This window comes from Nipponia nippon, unplaced genomic scaffold, assembly GCF_047370975.1.
Source record: "Nipponia nippon isolate SJK-2023a ecotype South Korea unplaced genomic scaffold, ASM4737097v1 scaffold_3, whole genome shotgun sequence".
Classification (NCBI taxonomy): Eukaryota; Metazoa; Chordata; class Aves; order Pelecaniformes; family Threskiornithidae; genus Nipponia; species Nipponia nippon.
This window is the reverse complement of record NW_028262347.1, coordinates 28,256,866-28,269,701: the sequence shown is the minus strand read 5'-3', so window position 1 is coordinate 28,269,701 and position 12,836 is coordinate 28,256,866. Positions and strand designations below refer to the sequence as shown.

Sequence of the window (12,836 nt, the reverse complement as noted above, 5' to 3'; positions counted from 1 at the left end):
AGCATGCTTCTTTTTTTCTGAAATTTATTTGATATGCTAAAATTATTTTCTCTGGCCCAGTATAAACACCACAGTGTTTGTATTTAGTATTAAAGAAGATGACCACAGTTTTTAGCTGTTATTTCTGAAATGTTCCTGACGCACACAGGTCAATGATTTGTTTAGTGTAGATCCTCCATTACTATGAGTTTGAAGTGGTTCTATTTTAATACAAAAAATCAAGCCAGAAAAAAAATGTAATCCCGTCTTTTTCCTTGTTTTTCAAAGGCTAGAATGCACAGTTCCTGCTGCAAAAAATCCAAGTTTTAATATATCCAGTAGTGTTTCTGTTGGACATGGCAAAACACTATTCAATACGTTTTCATACGTGGTAAGCACTATGATTAAAACTTTATTGTCAAAGTTAGCTTCAGTATTAACTGGAAGGAGATTCCTCATAAGTCCAGTCCAGTACGATAATTCTATATTCCTGTTTGCTTTATTATTACTTCATGGAAATGCTAATAACTATTATAAGATTCTTTGTCTTCACATTTTGAAAAAAATGTAAGAATCCACTGTTCTTATTTTTACCTCCCCTCAGAATCCTGTAATAACAAGTATCTCTCCCACCTATGGCCCCAAATCTGGAGGAACATTGCTAACTGTAGCTGGAAAATACCTAAACAGTGGAAAATCCAGAAGGATTTTTGTTGGTGAGAAACCATGCACCTTGAAAAGGTAATGTACTTACTAAAAAGTGATGCCTTTAATCTTGAAATGGCTTGATTAAAATGTCTTGGAGTAAAAAAAAAACAACTGTGCATTGGTCTCCTCTCCCCGTGTTACATATCGGAGAATTGATACTGCAATAAGCATGCAGTTCTGGATTGCATCCTGAGTTCAGGATGTCTGAAAGTTTCCCAGAAGGGACGACAGTTCCTAGAAGACTTGTTTATTCTGTAATGCCTTCGTTAACCTCATTAAAAGGTTGCATAGAGAAGTAGCAGATCAGCTTCTAATGCACTAGAAACTGCCCATTTCCCTTCATTTTTGTCAGCCCGACTCCCACCCACTTAGCCCTCTCTCTTGTATTAGCGAGAGCTGCTGTTCATGCAGCAGCTCCCAGTGAGCGCCCAGTGGGCGCAGGTTACCATTTCCTACTGGTTTGTTCAGTGGAAACCTGACCAGTCTGGGACTGTGTATCCTGTGCAGAGGAGGAGCTATTTCTGCGGTACTGTCAGTGAACAGCCTCCAAACCAGAAGCAGCATCAGTTTGGGACTTCTCCTGGTATATGTAAACTTGTTTTGAGGATTAAGCCAGAATTTCATGTGGCTCTGTACTGGATCCAGTAGGAGCTCAGTCAAGAATCTTTGACATGCTTTGTGTGGAAATGCCTTCAATCCCAGCTGAATATAAATGTTAAATACTGAGCACAGATTCTCTGCTGTGGGCAGACAAGCGTTCTGAATTTGGTAGCCTTTCTACCATGGTGCAAATCCTACTTGGTCCTGTTTTCAGGTGCAGCAGGGTGGCTCCAGAATTGTCACCTCTGCGGCCAGGGGCAGAACCTGGCCCACTGTGCTCCAGGAACAGGTCATCCAGCAATTCCTCTAAATTTTGAGTCTCTCCTAATGATTATGTAAAGTTGTAGTGGTGAAACATCACACTTGTGGAGAACGTGGGAAAGCAATAGCCTATTAGTTAACGTCAGGCTCAAAGTCAGGAGAGCTAAATTTTATTCTTTGCTGCTAAATGATTTATTGTATGCTCTTGATCAAGTCACCCAAGTCTGACTAAATCAAGAAAGGGATTTAGGTATTCAAGTCTGATATTTAATCACTACCAAGATCTTCAGCACTTTTTTCAGTGGCTACTTAATAGTTTAGGGTGGCATTTACTGTTGTCATCATCTTAGCTGGTCAACTAATAGACAAATATATAAACCTTTTGGGAATGATTCATCTGATCCATGTGAGACATCTGCTGCGGGAGTGAGCTGACAGCCAGCTCAGGGGCAGACACCTGCTGTGGTCAGATGGACCTCTAGGTATCGAACTGTAGCTAGGGCTTATCCAGTAAGCATCCCCAGCACCCCTCTTTCTCACCGGCCGAGTTGTCTGGAGGCTTCCACACGAGTCTTAGCCAGATTCTCAGGGCAGGTATTTCTCTGTCAAAAGTGGCAGCTTTCCCCAGTTCTGAGGGCAGCTAGATCAAGGGTTTATTTTTTACTTTAGAAGATGATAAAAAGCTTCCAGATACATATGAACAAATCACTAACCCCTACAGCACACAGTGAACCCCACCTTCCTGGAAAGCTTCAGAAGTGGCAGTAAATGCCCCTTTTGTCTAATCTGGAGACAATCTCTCACATCCTTTGAGAATAGCCTCACTTGGAGAGCTCCTGGATGTGTTGTTACCCTTGCCTGTGATGTGCCCTGCTCCCTGCAGCCACACTTCATGTGCTTCAAGCTACAGCATCCTTCAACCCTCCACTGCCTGCTCACCCACTGAGCTCGGTGTAGGAGGAGGACTTCCAGGGCCAAGCATGAGAGAGCAAGGGAAAGGTGAATATCCCAGAGGCTCTGCTGCTGTGCTGAATTCAGCCAGCTCCTCCTGAATTTTCACCTTCTCCTCCATTCTCCTTGCCCTCTGCCTGCCCCTCAGCAGCGCCTGGAGTCAGCAGGTGCCCCCAGGGCAGGAGATCTCTGACATGGTGGTACATCCCCTGCCAGCACCTTTTCTTGAGGTTTCTAACACAGGGCAAATCCTGTGGATTGGAAAGAGAAAGATGTTATCCCTTGGTTACAGCAGAACAAGTCCTTCTCCTTAAAGCTGGAGCATGCTGTCATTTTCCAGGCTGGAAGCTGCCTTTGCAGGGTGCAGGGGCTGACGTGGCTGTCAGGCAAGGTGCAAGTCAACAAAATCAAGATGAATCTTGAGCCTAAGCAGTGGTGTTGCTGTTTCTACTTCACGCCCTGCTTGTTTGTTGCAATATGGTCATCCAGTGTGGTAATCAATGACGTTTTTTTACAAGCAGATCCTTAGGCGGGCTTGGGGCTCACTAAAGGACAGTGTTTTAAACCAAATACATGTTTTATAATGCTGACAAGCAAGTCTTTTTCTGTCCTTCCAGCATATCAGTGAGCAGTGCGGAGTGCTACACTCCGGCACAACGAATTCCCCAGGAATATCGTGTGAGGGTGGGAATTGACGAAGCCATTCGAGATGCAAGCGGTCATTTCACATACAGAGAAGACCCCGTTGTTTTAAAAATTCATCCGGCCAAATCTTTTCTTAGGTGAGTAAAAGTTTCTTATAGAAATAAGAAAAGTAATGAGTGAAAGACGAATGGCTACGCTGCGCAGCAATCTATCAAAAGAAATTGCATTTTTATCTCTATCTGCCATGCCAATTGCTTCTATTATGGTGCAGTTGCAGAGGGCAGATCATTTCCTTTCAGAGGTGAAGGAGAAGGGGGAAGGGCATCTCTTTTCCTTATGTGATTTAACTCCTAGCTGCTGCTGAGCGTACCTGTGATGTCCTGCTGAGATACCTACTGTACAGCTAAGTGTGTCCCTTATACTGTGTCTGGACATTACACTGATTAGTGAGGAAAATCATTTAATGTGACAAGTCAGCGGTACTCAGGAGAGCAAATGGATTTTAAAATAGTCTAAATCCAGCGCTACATAAATATTATGAATATATATGTATGGCAGTATGTGTGTGTTTTTAAGTGACATATTTATGGTCTCAGTAGCTGTAATCCAAGCCATCTGCCTTTGCCAAAAAAATGTCAGCAGTAAAAAAGGCATCTTTTTCAGCACCACTGAAAGCAGTAAGTTAAGTAAGTTACCAAATGCTAAGTACAAGTATACACCCTCCTTTAAAATGTACACATTTGTTTTATATCCTGGCATACCACAATTTTAAAAATTATTTTTCTTTTCCTGTATTTGATTAGTTGTTATAGCAAGTGTAAAATCTATTTCCCAGAAAAATAATCTCACTGCTCAGAGCTATGTATTTGCATTCACCCATATATCCCTAATTCTGGTTTTATGTTGTCATTGAGTCTAAAATATAATTTGTAATTAAAATTATCATAGCAGATGCATCATTATCCTACTCATCTTTTTTTTTTTTTATTTTATTTTTAATTTTTCCTAGTGGTGGAAGTACAATCACAGCTCAGGGAATCAACTTGAACTCAGTGTGCTTTCCTCAGATGGTGATTACTGTACCTAAACTGGGAATGAACTTCTCTGTGGTGAGTCAGTCTTGGAGAAGACAATCTGTTATCTTGTCATCCTCGTGTGGTGAATGGCACAGAATTTTCAGTCAAAATACTTTGATTTTTGCCTTGGAACTTTGGGGCTTCCACTGACATTTTGGTGCTTGCTGCACAGACTGTTTCCACTGCATAGGCAAAACTCAACAACAAATTTGAAATAAAGCTGGGGGTAGAACAACAGTTTCCAAAGAAATAAGGCCTTTACAGTATCTGATAACGAGATTTTTATATTGCAATTTAACAATGCAAATTCAGTGACTAAACACAGAACAATGCAATACAGGTATGTCAGATTACATGGCAAGTTCAAGTGCTACTGTGATAGGTAGGAAATATGTGCAAAGGGTGACTGTGGATATAAAAGGAAAATGGAACAAGCATCAAAGAAAGAGGAAAAGTGAATATGTAAAATCAAAAGTAAGTATAGTTTTGAAGAATTTCTGATTGCCGGATTACCTGTTGGGACAAATCTTTCCTAACTTATCAAAGTTCAGCAACTAAGTTTTAAGAGAGGTTTGGGCTTTTGCAGTTGGGTACCTCTGCATGATCAGAGGGTCAGTCAGGGATCTGAGCCTTCTTTTGTTGCCTGAGTTGATAATACACAGTGTCTAAATCTAAATAAGGTGTTCAGATATGACCATGCGATGTACTTTAATTTTTATAAAGCAAAGATGACATTTATTGGCTAGTTGTTCTGGAACTGTTTCCTATAAGCTTTTGCTTACACATTTGTCTTGCACCTCCAACATTTTCTTATTCTGTAAGGTCTGTTTAGCCTAACTGAAGCTAAATTGACCTACGCTCTTTATGACATGCTACGTTACTGCTCATATTCTCAGCTTATTTCTAATGATCATCATACACTATGTCCTGTATTGAATTCTAAGTATTAGACCTACGTTTCCTCAAAGCACTTTAAACGGTATGTCTGCAAATTTGCAGTCTTTTATAGCTTCAAGGTCATAATATTCTTCATGATCCTAATTTGTATAATATTATGAGTGTCAGGACCTGAATTTCAGCTGGATGTAATCGTGGCTTGTAATTTAATGGGTTCAGATTTTAATCTGAAAATCAGTGCCCCCACAATGAAACACGGTGTTCAATGTTATCAAAAAGACACTTTACCCATGAGTCAGAAAGCAAAACATTTCAGTGAAATCAACCAAAGTCAAAATTTATTAGGTTTTGAGTAACGTGAGCATGATTATTTCTAAGTACAAAAGTTTTCCAAAGATCATTACTGAAATCAGCTCTTTAGATTTTCCTTTGTGTGGATTTGAGCAGTCTTTCTTTTGAAGATTATTCACTTGCTTTCTCTGTTCCCTTGTGAGAATATGCAATATTGCTTCTCTTCAGGCCCCGATTTCTGCATACCTTGCTTGTCAAATATTTGGGACTTCCTCAGAATTTGAACAGATTTGAAAGGACCTGAAGTTTTAAAGAACTAAATCCACTGTCCAAAAGTGACTGGCAACTCCAGGCAATGAACACTGTAGAGCTTACTCTCTCCCCCAAATATTGGGGAGCAGCCTTTCCTTTGAGCAGTGGTTTGCTGCCATCCTGCCTTTTAACCTGCTATTGAAAAGCGACATGGACATAGACAGTCAGAATTATGTCCCTTATTCTTTGTCTTTTCATACCTTGCAGTGTGCGTGATATTTGCCAACACACAAGAAGAGGCAGGTCTGACCCTCCTTTTCCGTAAGGGTATCTGTCCCCTACCACTGCTGATCTCTAAGAATCTGCCCCAGTGTAAAAGCAGCTGTACACAAGTTCATTCTCCCTGCACAAAGGGTGGAATATAACCTCAAACGGATTATAATCCAGAGTGTTTTATACTGCTCAAGTAATATATTTTGCTCTATTGAAATTAAAGGCTTCTGGCACTCAGTGGCTTTCCCTGCCTCTGTGGCAGCCCAACTCTGCTTGCCATTTGTTCTGCCACTAGTCTTTACCTCGAGCTTATTTCTCAAGGAAGGATATTAGTTCTCGGGAAGAAGGGGAAGATTTATAAGTGGCAAAACAAGATTGCACGGTGTAACTGAGGACATTGCTGGCAGAGGATGCCTATGGCTGCAGCCTGCCCCATCCTGCGCTGGAGATTCTGGGCCCTATGCATGAGCAATATGCCAAAAAAACAAATTTTCATCCAGTCATTATAAAAATAAACAACGATGAGGAACTATTTCCAGCAGGGATCCAGAGCACTGCAATGACCAGTTATCTCATTTATAAAGGAGAAAACAGATTATGGTCCTGAATAGACCAAACGCAGACAAACAGTATAATACAAAGCAAAATGATCAAGAAGTCCTGTAGGTGAGGTTATATATCTTTTTGCTTCCTTAGTTTGGGAGAGGAGAGCTAACTGAGTCACTTTTTTAAATTGTTATTAAGGCCCTTTTTCTTTCCAGTTTTCTCTCACCAGCCTCCTCCAAGAAGCTGCTTTTGTCAGCATTCAGAAACTCTGGCTCTTGGGAAAACCAAAGCCAGCACTGAAACACATCCCAAAGCATCAAAGGAAAGTACAGCTGGGAGGGACCACAAAGACCTAGCCTGGCCCGCTTCCCTGCGGCAGGAGCAAATGTACGCAGACCATTGCCTGACGGATATTTGTCTAGGCTGTTATTAAAGCTCCTTGTGAAAGAAATTTCACAACCTTGCTTAAACAAGCTTTGGAGAGAGCTGCTCTACCTGCTTACCTAGTGGTTTGGAAAGACTTCTTTCTAATAATTAACCCAAATCCTCGCTGCTAATTAGCTGTCTTCTTGTTTAACCCTCAGTGGACACAAACAACAGAGTACTAGTCTCTCCTGCTAATTTTACATATTTGCACTACATTATGACTCAGCCTTTCTCTTTTCCAGTTAAAACAAACCAAACCGCTCCAAATTCTCCTGATAAGTGTTGTTTCCTAGAGCTCTGCTCCTTCTTTCTGCCACCTCCCAGACCCTCTCCCATTTGCCTAAAACTGGTGATGCCAAGTTTAAAAGAGGTCTCACCTTTTCTTGTCAGCTCTCTGTCCACAGACTCTTAATTCACTCCCTGAGGCTTAATTGTGGCCTAGAGCCCTGATGGAGTCGCAGTGTGAGTGGAGGGTCACTTTTGTAAGCAGCAGGAGCTTTTGGGGATGCTCTGCATCCCAAAGCCTCGGGGAGCAGAGCCAGCTGATGCGTCCTGGGGTATTTGCTCTTCTCTGCCTATTTCTTTCCATCCCGGTGGAAGAGATGAGCAGTACAACTGGTAAAAGAGTTTTTCTGGAACAACTCCCCAAAAGAAATGCAGTTTCACTGAAACTGAAAAGTTTTGGGGGCAATATGCCAGCCCCTGATAGAAGAATCATTTAAGTTGAGCTTTTCAGCTTTCATGTTTGAAGTTCAGTATTTCTGAAACTTTTTCAGGCAAAAATGCCTTGCTTCAACTTTATCATTTTCATTTCATAGTTATTTAAATTTCCTTAAAATTATTCAATACTGTGTTCACACTAGTTGTGTTTATATTACATTCTATGTTAACACTATCAAAATAATACATTTTGCCTTCTTTGAATTTGGTATTTCAACGAGCGAAAAAAATGTTCTAGAGTTATCGAACCATATGTTTCAATACTTGCAATGTGTTTCTTTTTAATTTCTATTTCATGTGTTCTTTTGACCATTTGTTCTGACTAGGAACAAAAAATATGAATTCAGGCAGTGCTGCATAAATTCCTGACAGCTCTAGATAATGCATAAGGATACACAAAACCTCTCACTTCTGCTCGCACGCAATTCCTGTGTGAGGTGCACGAGGAGGGAAGCAGCTCATTCATTCCTTTCACCTTGCCTTGTACCTGTAAAAAAGCTTTGCACAGTTTGGAATGGCGCTTGATCAGGAGCCTGTTTACAAAATAAGTGTCTTCTAACCTCTGCTATAAGTCGTGCTAGATGATTCTTCTGCTTCTGAAGCACTTGAGGCCAATATTTTCTCTTAGAAAACCTGTACTTTCCATTGATTCCACAATAGTGAACAAGTGGTCATTCGGGGATCCTTTGTTGTAGCATTTTTAATATTCCATTCATTAACTAATTTGGATACCTATTCCCACTGCTTAATCTCTTCTAACCATGAATGTCCCAAGATATGCAAGTTTGCAAAATTAGGGAGAAGCATCTTTTAATGCATGACTTTCAACAAGTGACCCTGTTAGCTATGCAAGATCATCTCTTTCCACAGACTTTTAATTATCGTCTCTTCAGTAAGTAGATCTTCAGCATTTCTTAATTGCTCCCTGCTAGATGCCATTTCCTGCTGTATTACAGGAAAATTTTAAAATACCCTAAAGTTCCTCCAGTGTTTACAAGTCCATGAACAATCCATACTCATAATACTCATCAAAATTCCTAGAATTCACCTGCGAGTGTGTACCTTAGGTTTATTAAATAATGATAAAAGAAATTCCCTGGAAACTCTGGCTGGTGAGAGTGTGATTATTTGAAGATATTCCTGACTACCTGTCCGAAGACACTCAGAGTTGGAGCCTCTCTCTGTGTTGACTCTGTGGCATAAAGCTACCACAGAAGCCCAGCAAAGAGTTTCCCTCATGACCTTTCTTTCTGTGCCGATCTGTATCTCACGCACATCTCCTGGCAAAGAAAGAGTGCAGCAGGGGGATGTCAGGGAAAGGCTCACGCTGTGAAATCACCGGAGTGCCAGGGATGTGGTGCTAGCAGGTAAATTGACCATCCCAAGCTCAGGGAGGAATTTAGACTCGCAGTCAGTATTGGTCATGCGGTGCGAAGGGCTGGCGCTCAGACCCAGGAGCAAGAGAGGTTTTACTCTACCTTCTGGTCCAATGATCTGATAGACTGGAAGTATCGCCTCCCATGCCTTCATCCAGGAAGACAACTAGAATAAAAATGCTACCGATCCATTAGGGCCATTCATTGCACTACCTGAAATGGCAGCAAAAGCCAGTGAGTTCCCTGAAAAATCTTCAAGCTACCCTGCTTGAGTGTTACTGCTCAATTTCTCACCTGCACAGGAAAGCATTCTGAATAGGCTTTCCTCAAGTCGGACCTGAATTCTCATCTCTTTCTATTGAGAAATCATCCTTTGGCAAAGACAGTTGGAGAGTCTCCCGGTCCGTCTTTAACCTCATTCATTTTTCATTCCTCACTGGAACTCCAAAAGTTTACTTTTTATGAAAGGACAAATTGGCTCTTTTCTCCCTTCTGACTGCTACAGATCCTGTAATACACATCCAGCTGCCCCTCTCTTATCTGGGTCAGCTGCTGGGAGACCTCTGGAGCTCAGAGATCCTCCCTCATACTTTTCCTGTTGTTCTATCAGATGAAAAAAAATTGAATTGGGCACCGAAGTTCAGATTCTGTAGGTCAGGTTTGAATTAATTGCCTCAAGGGTCATATTTTACAAATGAAACAAGAATACATACCTTTAAGTGATGAGTCATATGCATTGTGCAATGGATTATTATTCCCTTCGGGGTATAGTATTTACTTATGCTTGTGAAATGCTCCATAGTTTTTACATCTTTTCTTCCTTATTGTATTCAGATGTGGATTATAGTCGCAAAAAGAATGTAGGCTTAGCTTTTAAAGTGAATGTACTTTAAAGCCTAATGAAATAAAAGTTAAAGGTGCTGGGTGATAGGCAGTATCTTAATTGAGAAGGCAATAGATTGAATTAGAGATTTTTTCTTATAGATCCTCAATCCAATATTTCTTGAAACTAAACCGTCATATTCTTCAATTGCTAAAACCAATTTCAAGGTAAAAATGTCATGTCAAATCATGTACCAATAAGGGCATCGCAAATAAGATTTTTCTTGACCTTACCAATCAGTCACATTGCATCCCCTCCAAAGAGTATTATTAGATTTTTATCATTTTCTGAAAGCTTCTTCTTCAGAGACCAGCCTGATAAAGTAAAGTATCTGATTCTAATAGATAGCCACAAACAAAGTTATGAATACCACTGCTATTCATTTAAGGGACATCACTACTCTACAGTAGATAAAAAGTCTAATGAATTTACATTAATCAAATAAATATAATGATTACCTGGGACATACTTGGGTTTATAATTACATATATTTTAGTAATGCCTTTTTAGAATCGACAAAATATGATAGATATCTTTACGAATATTCATATGTCATGGAAAAGTATGGCTTGATCATACATTATACTAATGATGCATCTTATAATTACCATACTGATTCAAATGAATTTCTAGGTCCATGTGATATAACAAAGCCTGAGATACGGTAAATGGTGTATAAGGTATTCAAAAGAGGAAGAACAGTCTAATACCGTAAGCAAATGGAGTGAAATTCTGCCTTGTCTTGTGTCCCACAGATTACCTTGTTGTCGTGGGGGATGCACAAATATTTCTGAATTTGTGCTGGGAATGTAAATGGACTGCTAGTTACATGGGTGCAAGTCCCATTAGCATCACTGAGAGCTGCACCAAGTTATTTAACTGAGTGCCGAACTCACAGCTCACAGACATGTAGCCCTTGTAGTAGAGCTCTAAAACTCTAGTGCTCAGTTTCAGAGCCTTGAAAATGTTTCCCTTGGCAGATTCAAGATTTCACAGTATTATGCACAGAAACATGAATTGCTGTGGTGATAAGAAAAAGTGCTGATTTGCAGATAGCTAATTTAATCCCACTTTTCAAGCTAATGTGAGTATATAACTGATATAGCTTGAATGGTTATGTTACTGATTTGAAACAGCAAAATTACATTGCATTAATTTAGCATATTAGAGAGAAATGTAAACTAATTTCACAGCTCCTTCAGGCAGCATTTTATAATGAGAACAAATTTAATTTGAAAAACAAAACAAAAAAATACATATTTTTTGGCCTTCTCTAGATGTGTAAAGGCGTTCAACAGCACTGTTGGTTTTCCAGGGAAATTTCTTGCAGAACAAATGTAAGATTTATGATGACTAGGAGCTAAGCCCCATTCTTACCAGTCCACATGTCAGCTACTCTATTGATTAAAAAAAAAAAAAAGTGTAATCTCTGCTGTCAGGGCACAGCGTACAGGGAACTACTTACAGAAAGTTTATAGAGTTGGAAGAGAAATACTTCTGTGGAGCTGAAGCAACTCTGTGCCAGAAGTCCTTCAACCATATCCACGGTAGGCAGCATGAAAGGGAGGCACAGTGAAGGGAGTACACGATACAGTCACAAACAAGCCACTCTGCGGTTTGCGTGATGCTGCCCAGCACTCACCATGCCTCCTATCAATGCTTGTAGATGTGCTGTTGACATTATAATCAAATTAGTCATGTAGAAACCTTCAGAGTCAAGAGAGAGAAGTTGACCCTTTTAGAGCACCGTTAATCTAATTAAAGCTGTTGTCTAAAGTGGATCAGATGAATCCCACTCTAGGTAAGCCTGTTTCCCTCTGTTGACTATAAAGGCAGGTTAGACAACTAACTCCAACGCAGGTGTCTGGATGCAGGCTGGATGAATCCCATCTGCAAGGATTTATATTATCCCGGCAAACTGCCTAAACTCAGCTTCAGATCAGGCTGCCTGCAAATCCCGTCCTTGCTTGCAACCCAGCAATCCTTTCAGGAAGGACCTGGGTCCATCTTATCTGTCTCACGAGTCCTGTGTCAAGGCGGTATGGGATAGAAGGAAGCACCCTGGCCAGACAGTTCACACTGGATCGCACCCCTACAGCACAAAGCATGCTCTGGCAGGTCTTCTGGAGCGTAGAAGACGAGCAGCTTTCCCTGGGGAAGCACCTCCAGAGCAGGCCCTCACGAGGAATTATGGCAGAGTGAGGGGCAAGCGTGGCTTCATGCCTGGTGTCAGGCAGCTCCTGCATTGCAGTGAGGGGCAAACATCTCATCCCCGCCAGTCCAAGGAGACACAGCGTGAAGCACGTCCCACGGTCAACACTCCCAGGAGGGACTTGCATGGCACCTGTGTACCTAAGCACCTAATGCCACACGTCTGGGGCCTTACACATACATTTTTAGAAAGACGATACACTTTGCTGAGCTTTTGTGGCCCAGAATCCCATAGGGCTTTGGCTTTAAAGTGCTTTCTCACAGCATCTGTAGTGCCCTTCTGGAAACATAGCGGCTTAGCTACGCTGTGGGTAAGTGGTGCTTTACTTTTGTTTTCCACTATTTCAGTCAGATTCATTGGCCCTATTTTTACCTTATCCTCTGGTGCCTTGCTATTGCTTTGGTAGCGTAAAAAGAAGAGAAATCCATGTGGCAGTTGGTCTGGCATAGGTTGGATAAACTGAATTGTGGCTGCTTTGTGTCCCAGTACAGCTCAGTACATGAGGATAGCCTCCTGATGTTCCTTGGCTTTGGAAATCATTTTCCATTAATTATCTGCAAAATATTTACTTTAAAAGTGCTGTGAACAATCAGGCCAGGAAGCTTGTTTACTTGAACATTTCCTCAACAAGAGTGCAAACACCATTGACATGAAGTTTTTATACTTTTCTCCCAGCTCTAAATAAACGTTGTGTAGCACTGATCAGGATTTTGCTTTGGTTAAAGAAGAACAAGACCTCT

The 12,836-nt window shown here is 41.0% G+C and overlaps 1 protein-coding gene across 5 annotated transcripts in view; it reads left to right on the top strand.

Annotated features, from left to right (window-relative positions):
* MET (MET proto-oncogene, receptor tyrosine kinase) overlaps positions 1–12,836 on the top strand; it is a 137,351-nt gene that overhangs the window by 100,945 nt on the left and 23,570 nt on the right. For all 5 annotated transcript variants that reach the window (XM_087764060.1, XM_087764061.1, XM_087764062.1 and 2 more), the window contains 4 exons: positions 268–370; positions 584–720; positions 3,117–3,281; positions 4,154–4,253. In XM_087764060.1, the coding sequence (XP_087620186.1) occupies positions 268–370; positions 584–720; positions 3,117–3,281; positions 4,154–4,253 (505 nt within the window). The remainder of the gene's footprint in view (positions 1–267; positions 371–583; positions 721–3,116; positions 3,282–4,153; positions 4,254–12,836) is intronic.